The 12,561-nt window shown below is 28.5% G+C and overlaps 1 protein-coding gene across 1 annotated transcript in view; it reads right to left on the reverse strand.

Annotated features, from left to right (window-relative positions):
- LOC111621070 (homer protein homolog 2-like) overlaps positions 1 to 12,561 on the reverse strand; it is a 274,865-nt gene that overhangs the window by 164,485 nt on the left and 97,819 nt on the right. Inside the window, exon 3 of the mRNA XM_023363129.1 lies at positions 6,045 to 6,176. Within this exon, the coding sequence (XP_023218897.1) occupies positions 6,045 to 6,176 (132 nt within the window). The remainder of the gene's footprint in view (positions 1 to 6,044; positions 6,177 to 12,561) is intronic.

The raw sequence follows: 12,561 nt of genomic DNA on the forward strand, positions 1-12,561 counted from the left end.
AAAGTAATTAATTTTTCAATTCTAAATAAATAAATAAATAATGTTCTTACAAATATTTAATCTGTACAGAATTTATAAGCATACAAAGATTATCTACTACTACTACTACTACTACTACTACTAATAATAATAATAATAATAATAATAATAAAATAACAATAATAATTCTTAAAGTAAACAAATGCAACCAAAAAATATTATATTTATTAAAAATAAAATGCCAAACTATTTTGTATAATAATATAGTTCAGTATTTGTACTTTAAAATTTATTCAAACAAAAATTAAATATTAAATTTTTAATGCAAATTATTAATAATTTCTGTTTAAAATCATTAATTTAATGCATTCATCTTTAGCATTAAATTTTATATTCAGAATAAAAGTAAAATATAATAAATTTATAATTCTGTCAACTGTAAAAAACCATCATATATCCAAATATTTCATATTAATACACAAAAAGTTTTATTTGTGCAAAATTCTATTTGATGCTTGGTATTTGCCAATAGAACTTTTTATTTCAGGATTAATCTGTGATTTATGGAAAAAAATAAATTCAAAAGAAAAAAGATTTAAACTTTTAATCAACAATAACAAAAGGAATTGAAAGTTCTAGGGAATGAATTCTATATTGATAGATAGAAGCATTTATTCAGAAATAAAGAAAATAAAAAATGATTGGATAGTATTTAAAAACAAGCTCTTTATCAATACTTATGCTTATATTTCACCACAATGCAATTTAAAACTTCTGAATAGTAAGACAGAACTCTGAAATAGTATCTTAAAAGTTTTCCTAATTATTCTATAATCCAATTTCTGTTGTTCCTAAAAATAATCTACTTAACCTCATGAAGTTAAGCACAGTAATGTAGTCTGTCACTTCAACCAGTTTCTTCCATCTCAATGAAGTGCTAGACTATGTTACAAATACTTCATTAATCAAAAAATGAAAAATTGTAAGTTTATATTGGACAAGATCTGATAAAACATATTACAAATTGAGCATAAAACGGTCTTCTGTAGATTGTTGTGCCATATCTCTGGTAATTTAATAATCCGTATGTTCAAGAAGTGAACTTTAAACTATATTGTTCTGTTTCAAGGTTTCTTCTGAAAATAGACATAAAAGCTATCTGGAATATTTTTGTCATTAAAAACAGATAATTGGCAATTCTTTTAAAATTTCTTTGTTTCTCATATTTATATTTGATTTAGATTTTTTATCCATAATAAAAATCTTTATACAGTATTTAAAATAAGAATAATACACAATTGGAAGAAATTTGTTAGTTTGAAATTTTATACCTGTATACTGGCTTTTCTACTAAGAAAGTATTTAAGAAAATGAATGTAAGTTTTGTGTGGAGTATCTAAAAAGTTTGGTAAATGTTAAGATATCTTAATTACATTGCATGTTACAAGATTGAGCATTTGCACAGACATCCAGAGACATGTACAAAATCATCTTCTGGCATGAAATACACTTGGCTGCAAGTGGGCTTCTGCTGAAGTAATACAAGCACAGTCTCTTTGAGAGGTGGTATCAAAGAGCAGTGAAAATAATGGCACAACATGAATTTTTTGCTTCAAATTGGGGAAAATGGCAGGCACAAGGTTGCAACCTTGTGCCTGCAGACTTGTTTTTGTTTCCTTGCCTCAAAGAGGTCATTAAGGGATTGCATTTTGTTGATATCTTTGTGATTCAGGCCCATGTGAGAGCAGTCTTAAAGCATTTCCCAACCAAAACTTCTCCAACTGTTTCCAGAAGCTTTTATGAAGATTGTCAAAATGTGTTGTCTATATATAATAAACAATCTGAATCTCAATGCAATAGTACTAAAACAAAAAGATTGCTGTAATTAATCGAACTATTATTTGCTAGCCTGCAGCCAGCACTGAGTAATCTGGATTGTTATATCTAGGATTAAATATACGTCTGGAAGTGAAGAATTGCTTGGAGGTTCGAGTGGCATAACTGGCAGTGCACCACACAGTAAGTGGAGGTTGTGGTTCAAATCCCACTCCAAACCAGTTCTTTTCTTCCAGACTGTTCTAAAGTATTTAATAAATCATCATTATAAATATTAGTTTAGATAAGAGATGGCACCTAACATCTATCTCTAATATCAAATTACTTAATTTATAATTATTAATTATAGAAAAACAAAATAATAGCCTGATTAATTCCAGTATCATTTGGTTTAAGATGCTGTGTCTTATGCACAGTACTTTGACGGACAATAAAAACAATCCTATGTATCTTCTGTTTGTTGTTTTTATTCTAGTATTCAAACTTTTTAGACAGACCATGTATAAAAATTGATAGTTTCCAGAAATCTTAGTGTGTGTGTGTGTGTTTATATTTGAATCAAAATATAAATATTTATTTACAAAATTTAAAGAAGTGAAATTAAAACAATTAATTGTCTTTTGTAATTTATGGAGTTATTGTTTGAAATATATTATATAAAATAACTAAAATCATGTTTAATATTAAACAGAGAAAGTAATAGTTCAATTAATTAATATTGAGAAAAGTTCTACCATACAATATGACACACATATACCACACTATTTCTCTATATGACCACTCATTTGATGTAAACATTTGCACTATTGTTTGATGCCCTGAAAGAATAGAAAGTCACTCCTTGTCATGAAGTCAGTGGAGAACAGCTGTCTGGACCTGGTCATCATTGGAAAATCAACATCCACCAGATTGGGACTATAGGCTGGATGCTGCCAGACCTCCCATCCAAAATTGTGAAGCAAAGCCTGTGTTGTGTGTGCCATATGAGGTGTTGCATTATTATTCAAGAGGACAATGCCTCTTGTTTTTCACAGTTTGCGTAAAGCCCTCAGTGGTATGCAGTACAACTCAGCAATAATTTATGTGGAAGGGCACAACTCAGTAGGTTTTTAGTTCAGTTCAGCTGGGACTGAATAATTTAATTTGGGATTAAGGTTAAAAAAAGGAAGTTATCTCCTGATACAAGTATTTCCATTTATTGTAATTGTCAGAAAGATGTCTCAAAATCCTTTTCAATGGAAAAAGACCTTTCTTTTGCATGAACATCAATGGATTGATGTTAGCTTTATTTACAACAATAAACCTGATAAATGGCATCTCTATCAATTCTTTGAAATTAAGCCTGAAATCTGTCCTCCTACATTTCAAGATCATTTATCCATCAACTCCTATTGGTCACAGAAAGAATATATGAAAGAAATATATGAAAACATGATATCATCTCTTGAAAAAAATTCAATATGAAAAGTATGGTATGGTTGGTGTATCAGTGCTGATCTCAAAGTTGTAGCTGTTCTACTTGGTTTACAACAGAATGTATACACAAAATGCTTATGTTTTGTTTGTGAATAGGGCAGTTCCTCTCTTCTTTGCTTCAATGTTTGATTCAGCATCGGCCACTCCTCAGTACAATCAAAGTTAAAAATACTACAGTATTTACATGCTTGGTGTATTCACAACAAAGACTTAATGACTTATGATAAAATAAAAGCAGTGTATTCACTTACAGGTTTGCCTTGGTTAATACAGAACTTCAGTTAATCTGGGATTGAGTAATTGAGGTTCTACTGTATTTTGTAATTAGTTAATTTAATATTGAAAGTTATTTTTAAATTATTTATTTTTTGCAGTATTTATAGATGCACCACATATTATACCCAATGATAATCCTGCAGAAGGTTCTTGCTTACGACCAGGTAAGATGTTTGAAACAATATTTTTTTAATTTGTAGTATACTGTATTTTTCATAAAATAATGTATTCTCTAAATAATATTTTAATTTTTAGGCCGTGGTTGGTGGTTTACGCAAAAAGAGAAAACTTTTGATCCACGATTAGATTCTAATGTTTGTGTAGGATTTGATGAATCTTTACAGCTTATTAAAGAAACTTTTGAAGCACATGTACGTATAAATGTCATTTAATAATGCATTTCTTTATATTCTGAATATAACACTGATGGTTTATAATGTAAATTTGATAAATTTGCATTTATTAAATAAAATAACATATAGATTCAATAGAGGTCAAACCAAACACTGGACAGTTTCATCCAAAAAATGTGCTATGTTACATAATATTTTGTTAATATAGAACATGGATTATATAATTTCTTGGCAATTCTATGCTGATACCATTCTGAAACAATGTGCAATGACTTTAATATTTTTGGTGGTTACTTTTTCTATAATTAATTGACTTATGTTACATTTCCACACATCAGACATTCTTTCAAATACAATGTAGTTAAGAAAACAATATGAAATAATTGGCAATGTAATAAATTTACTTGTTTAAAAACAAAAGCTNTACACACTTGTATAAATAATTCAGAATAGAAGATATAATTTATAAAAGCAAAATAAATATATGAATATAAATATGTATATTCATATTTAAATTATATAGATACTTCATTTTTTAAATTAAAATAAAAGTATTATTAATATTCATTAACCTAATTCCTAGCAGTAATTAATATCTTCTTCATGGTAACAAGACAATTTAGACATACAAGGATAATATTTTTACCTGAAAATATGACTTCTGGAAAGTACAATATCAGAAAAGTTACATTTCACTTTTGACATTTATCCAGTGAAACTGCAGGTTTGGGAAAACAGTAACGTTTTTTTTTCTATCATGTTATCTGTCTACTTTTCTAGTTTCTCAGTATTTTAAACATTATATTACTAATGGATTCTAAGAAATCACATTCTTTGATTCTAAAATAATGATTTAACTATCATAGTAGCATTTTGAAATTCAGAAAAAAAGTGCTTATGAATTGTAGCTTATAGTTACTATACTAGATTTTAAATATGCATAATTCTGATTATTTCAACAAATGTGTTATAGTCATAATAAATTGAACCAGAACATAGAGCAAATCCTTTTTTTCCTTCACATAGAAAATTTAAATTGACACAATCAAATATTACACAAAGTTTTGGATAGTATAAAAGTAGTTATCTATAAATCCAATTTTGAACAATATTAAATTGGGAATTAAATGAAATAAAAATATATTTAAAATATCTATTTACAGAATACTAATAAACAACATATCTGTAAATTATTAATGTTAAATGATTTTTTTTTGTTTTGTTTTTATTTTAAATCTACTTTTTAAAATAAAATAGTATACTTTCATAAAATAAATCTGTTTTAGATCTGACTACCTTGTTACTGTATTTTAATAACTATTTTAAAATCAATGAACAAGAAAGTATCTGAAAAAACATAACTGTTGGTATATATTTACATAAACTATCATATTTTAAAGAATATAAGATGTACCTCCATTTTTAGCACAGAATATTTAGGATATATAAAGCATCTGTGAAGTATTAATGAAATACATATTGTGCCAGTAGTTCTTTTGCACAGGCATCATACCACATACATTATACAAAAGCCTTGGAACATTAGGCTTTACAACAGTACTCTACAAAAAGCTAACATACTATCAATAAACACATTTTAGCACAGAATATTTAGGATATATAAAGCATCAGGAAATTTCAGGAAATTCTTAAATACATATACATACATACATAAACAGCTTGTAAACAAAACATTTTTCTGAATTATGCCTTGATTTTGTTCTGGCATAGCACTAGGTGATGATATATGCTATGTAGGATACATTCCAACAACACCACATAATAATGTTTAATTAAACAATAACATTTTGTTCCAGAGTTGGTTAGGTAGGGGTTACCTATAGCCTATTTAAAGCTGTTTTAAGAATTCATTATCCTTTGGGGCATTGCTTGTGTCTTATAAGTAAAATTGCAAATTTTTCAAGTCTTCTATTTTAGATAAAAGTTGAATCTCATATGCCATAAAATATAGTATTTTAATTTATTGTTATTTTTTATGTTAAAATTACATCCAATATGATATTTCAAATATTTTTAGGAATATAAATGTTATTATATCCAAAAAGCCAAATTTAACTAATTAAATAACTATTTTTAGATTTTTAAAATTTAAAATTTCATTACCTTGTTCAATTCTGGCTCTGAAGTAAATCCCAATCCATAAACAGTATTTGCTCTGATATCTGACCATTGTCCAAATTTCTGAGATGTTTTAGTGAACATCATGTTTGGTGTAACAGTACTATTAATAACTGCCTGTTCAAAATAAACATTCATCATTATATATATGATAATGATAAAAAATTTTAATTTGATTTCATTATTATAAACATTAGTCAGAAAAAGTCATTAAATTCATTAAAACTCATTAAATATAAATAAATATTTTCAGTGTAATTATATAAACCTAAAATAAAGTATTTTGCAATGATATTTAGAACTGTTTGTTAATAATGTGATATTAGTGTTTATTAATATCAAATTCAATAACTACATAAAGTCAATACAATGCAATATTTGGCAAAGAGAAGCTAAAATAACAATCATTACAGAATTGAACTAATTATTAACATTACAGAACATTACTAAACGGCATTTATGAGTTTTCTTTATTTTGACAGATTATATCAGAGTAATTGTCAAAATTTGGAGGACTTATGGGATACAAGTGCCAAGGGAGTAAAAATGTTCCATCTGACTATATTGTGAAGATTCAAGTTCTTATAAAACTAGAAAGGAAAAAATTATTGAAGTAAAAATATTTACTTAGATTCAGTGCTTTTGGGATTTTACATTTCCATTTTCAGATCTACTAGTTTGATGTTAAAATTCTGACAATGCAATTTGATTTGATGATAAGTAGACTTGTGCAAATTTATTACTCAATTTTGAAAGTTATTTTTAAAATTTGTTAAATATTGCAAAGCTTCTTATTAGATGGGACAAAACATTACAATTAATGAAATACTAGTTGGATTCTGAGGCAAAAAAATGCATTTAAACAGTACAGTCTTTCAAAGCCAAATAAGGTTATAAATTATTTTGTGTGGTTGATACTAAAGTGTTATACACTTCAAACCTTGAGATTTATGCAGAAAAACAGCCTAAATGTCCATATTCCTTGAGCAACAAGCTGGCAGAAGTTTTGAAAAGAATTCTACCATCCAAAGACAAAAGGGATGGCTTTTGTCTTTGCTGGTTTATATCCAATATAAACCAGCAATGAGTTGCTCAACTTTCCCAGCAATATTTAAAATTTTGGTGGTGCCATCTGTTATCATATTTTATTAAAAAACCTTTATATATTTTTAACTATTATAAAATATCAAAAAGCTTTATTCTGAAGAAGGGATGAGTTTTATAAAAAAATTGTAAATCTAATAACAAGTAAAATCATCATTAAGTCCAACCCTACTGGAGTTATACATGATCCCATTATCTCCCCATCACCTCGATCTTTAACCACCAAAATTTAATAGCATCAATCCCCCTAATAAACAAACCTCCCTGCTAAATTTCAGTAATTTTCAACAAACAGCACAGGAATTATAAGCTTCAAAGAGGGTAAACAAAATCATGCCCCCCCACACACATTCATACAAAAATTACCCCAAACTTTTTTGCGTTTCTCAACATTTCAAGGTGTCCTAATTCCAAAAATGTAAAACTTTTGGGGGAGTCATTTCTTGACCTATCACCACATTTTAAAACAGTAATAACAAAGTTTAAAATATTAAAAATTTAAATTTAAAATTATTATTTTAAATATACAAGCAAAAGTGAATACTAGGAAATGTCCTGTCAAATATATTGCAACCCATTACTTCCTAAATATAATTGCAACTTCGAAAATGATAAAATTATTATGATCATGAATTGATGAAATGTTAATATGTTATGAATTTAAAGACGTTGACATTAAATTTTTATATTAGATAAATAATAAAAGAGATTACAGTACATAAATGTTAATTTTATTCATAATAATTGTTTTTATAATCATTTTTCCAAAACCATTATTCTAAGTGTGCCTCAATTTTAGTTGGTCCCTGGGAAAATGTTAAATAAGAGTTATAAAATATACAGATTTTATCATTTTGCATTCTTATTTGAATTTTATTATTGTTTATAACAAGTTTATTTTTTATATTGACATATATTTAGATATAAGGACTGAACATTAAATTCATGGAACATCCTGAAATTTTTCCTCTATGAATTTCTGAATAAATATGATGGTTGCATCTCTCTGAAGTCTCATAACAATCTTCCATCAGTGCTGGTCAGTTCATGTTGGTTTTAATTTTGTTTGCAAAACTTTTATGAATAGTCTGTCATTGATAGTCACTATGAAGCAAAAATCAAATTGTGAGATATAGTTCTTGTTTAATCTGTATTCCTTGAGGCACAAAATGTGTATTTACCAGTGGCGTGCCGTCATTGGAAGCGGTAGATGCTCCGCTTTCCTTGTATTTTCTAAAAAATAAATACATATTTAATTTTAATTATATGAAAATAATAGCACAATATTTTATTATAACCGAATTATGTATCTTATTACAAATTTCTAAACTACACATGACAAAAAATAATAAGATTGCTATTGTATATTCGAATACTAGTGGTGGAGTGGAAGCGCTGTATTGTCAGCATCCAAAAAGCCAGATTCGTGCATGCGCTTTACAGAGCACCAACCTCACCCGGTTTAGCCGGTGGAAGCCTACGACCTTGGGTGGATGCTACACATATAACGCTTCCAATTCTATTCGGGACCGGTTCTGGGCTGTTAGCCGCCTGCCCACTAGATATTTCGATTACGTGAATAACGAGTAGATTTATAACTTAACCCAACCGATAAGAATTTACTGGTATGTTTTTACGATAGTTCTGTATAGTTGACAGGAGTTTAAAAAATCCATTAAAATATTTGATATATTTATTCCGCTCTCCGATTTTATATTACTCACGGATTTCGATGTTAAACCAGTGATATTACGATTTCGTACATCCCATCTTTAAGGGGATGTAGAAAAAAACGTGTACAATTCTTGTATAATGTTAAAAAATTAACTGTTACTTTGACAGCGTCATTTACAACTAAATTTAATGAATGAGAGAGATGCATGAGGTACAGAAAAATCTCTAGAATTTATTTTCCTTACATTTACGATTTATGTATCCGTCTGTCATAAAAATTTGTCTTTCCACTTTTTTCGTGAGACTACAAATATTTGAGTACAAAGTAACTGGTTTCGACTTACTTTTACTTAAGTAGTAGTTAAATAATTAAGCGATTAGGGAATTGGGGACATAAACAAAACCCTGATGAAAGAGCCGAGATTTTACTTAAACAAAAGCTTAACCGAATCAATCCAGCCAAGTACAGTGGGAGTGATTTCTTTGTATTATTAATATAATAAAGACAGAAATTTTTCCGGTTCAATAAGAGTGACCGAAAAGTTGTAAATTTTAGAAATTTCTGAGGACACTTGGTCCTAAAAAGAATTAGTTAGAAAACAAATGACTANCCGCTTTCCTTGTATTTTCTAAAAAATAAATACATATTTAATTTTAATTATATGAAAATAATAGCACAATATTTTATTATAACCGAATTATGTATCTTATTACAAATTTCTAAACTACACATGACAAAAAATAATAAGATTGCTATTGTATATTCGAATACTAGTGGTGGAGTGGAAGCGCTGTATTGTCAGCATCCAAAAAGCCAGATTCGTGCATGTGCTTTACAGAGCACCAACCTCACCCGGTTTAGCTAGTGGAAGCCTAGGACCTCGGGTGGATGCTACACATATACCGCATCCAATTTTATCCATTTTAGTTCTGGGCCGTTAGCCGCCTGCCCGCTAGATATTTGGCCGCCCTCGCCCAATTACGTGAATCACGAGTAGATTTATAACTTAGCCCAACCGATAAGAATTTACTGGTATGTTTTTATGATAGTTCTGTATAGTTGACAGGAGTTTAAAAAATCCATTAAAATATTTGATATATTTATTCCGCTCTCCGATTTTATATTACTCACGGATTTCAATGTTAAACCAGTGATATTACGATTTCATATGTCCCATCTATAAGGGGAAGTAGAAAAAAACGTGTACAATTCTTGTATAATGTTAAAAAATTAACTGTTACTTTGACAGCGTCATTTACAACTAAATTTAATGAATGAGAGAGATGCATGAGGTACAGAAAAATCTCTAGAATTTATTTTCCTTACATTTACGATTTATGTATCCGTCTGTCATAAAAATTTGTCTTTCCACTTTTTTCGTGAGACTACAAATATTTGAGTACAAAGTAACTGGTTTCGACTTACTTTTACTTAAGTAGTAGTTAAATAATTAAGCGATTAGGGAATTGGGGACATAAACAAAACCCTGATGAAAGAGCCGAGATTTTACTTAAACAAAAGCTTAACCGAATCAATCCAGCCAAGTACAGTGGGAGTGATTTCTTTGTATTATTAATATAATAAAAACAGAAATTTTTCCGGTTCAATAAGAGTGACCGAAAAGTTGTAAATTTTAGAAATTTCTGAGGACACTTGGTCCTAAAAAGAATTAGTTAGAAAACAAATGACTATTAAGTTTAACATATTTAGATTTTTACAGCTATGGTGAGACGTTTAAAATCTACAACAGCACTGTCGCATCCTTTGAGATATACTAGTGATGCAACAAAAAGAGATATTTGACATTGACCGGTATCGGCACCCTGGGGATTTGGCAGTCCGCATGTATGCACGCTCTACAACCGTCTTCGATTCCATCCATTAGCCACTTGTAGGGAGCTATTTGACTAAGTGCATTGTTTTAACATTTAAAAAGTAAAGAATATTTTATATTTTTATGTATGTTTCTTTACAAAGCTATATTTAATTATAATTTTCTTTAAAAGTATATTCATACAATTGAAGAGTATTTTATACCAGGTATGTACCGGTGCATTTACCAACATTTTATTTCACCAAGTAAGTTTTTATTATTTTATTTTTAATTGTAGCCCTTACATCGTGGCTAGCAATTTGGAATGTAATTATGATATTAAAAATGCATTTAGAGAAGTCTACAGTTTTTACTGGTTTATTGAATAAATGATACGAATGGACCCTAGACCATCACTGATGCACAATTGACTAATTGTCCCTGGATGTCGGCTTCTTACAGAAACACAGTTTCCCTATCGTCAAATGTCACAGCACGCCACTGATATTTACACAATACACAAGAAACAATGGCACTTTTATGTATTGTCTATATTAAGAATTTTCTTAAATTTTGTAAGCTTTAAACTTATTTGTCCACCATGAAGTGTTGACACTAGACACTGAACTTTTTCACATCTACTTTATTTTCTTATGTACTTTATAGTCTTTAAACTAATTGTTCCAATTGCCAATATGTATTTTGGATGGACTGGTGCCCCTCATCAGTTTGCTAACAATATTTTATCAATACATATTAGCAAAATATGTATTGATAAATTTTAGACACACCTGATACACATTCTCTATAGAAATTTTTATTCTATTGTTGACATACAAAAAACCAAAACACCACCATGTACAGTAAACCAGTTAAAAATTCCTAAAACTGTACAATGCTAAATTTTAAAACCACACAACAATGCAAAATTGTCCAATAAAATATCTTACATACCACGATGTAATTTTTATTTAAAGAATTACTCATAGAGTTCCATTTTCTACATTGGATACAGTACCAATAATACTGCACATACCATCAGACAGAAGCCATACATTGCTTAACACAAGTTTAGCACTCTGCGAATCATCCCACAAACTGCACTTCCACATTAAATAATTTGCATATTTATTTATTCAATTTTACAATAATTTTACCCATATAGCATTTATTTTAACACTTAATAAAAATTTAAGTTTATTATTAGATCTTATAATTTCAACGCTTTCTTTAAATTTTCTATTATGAGTATTACATTTCATGATGTAGAATTTTTATATTATTTTTTATATTACAGTTACAGAGTGTACAATGTCATGAAAAACAGAATTAATTCTATAAGTAATAGATATGTATATATCCATGGTGCGGTTTACTTTATATTACTTTTAAAAAATCAATTTTTCAAAAATATTTCCTCAAAATTGATGAAAAAACTTTATGGGTTAATTGTACATAAATAACCCCCGTTTTTTTGCCTGGACCGCATTTAATCAGAGACAAAGCTTTTATTCGTATTCTTTATTTATTTTCTATGCATTTCGGGTGCAATATTTTCTTGTAATTTGCACCCCTCTTCAGGATTTTTACATTTCTATAAATTTGGTAAATTTAATTATTACATCGGTAAATTACTACAATAGTTATACAATGGTTAACTAACCTGTTTTAAGTTTTAGATCGACATCTGCCCAGTGTTGATGTTATGTCCCCTAAGGCATTTTTAGACCGTTTCCCCCTCTTTTTGTTTTCTTTCCCTTTAGCTCCTCCCATTTATGTACAATTATTTATGTACAATTAACCCATAAAGTTTTTTCATCAATTTTGAGGAAATATTTTTGAAAAATTGATTTTTTAAAAGTAATATAAAGTAAACCGCACCATGGATATATACATATCTATTACTTATA

The sequence above is a fragment of the Centruroides sculpturatus genome, unplaced genomic scaffold (genome assembly GCF_000671375.1).
Source record: "Centruroides sculpturatus isolate CEXI.00-Female unplaced genomic scaffold, Cexi_2.0 scaffold228, whole genome shotgun sequence".
In the NCBI taxonomy this organism is placed as follows: domain Eukaryota; kingdom Metazoa; phylum Arthropoda; class Arachnida; order Scorpiones; family Buthidae; genus Centruroides; species Centruroides sculpturatus.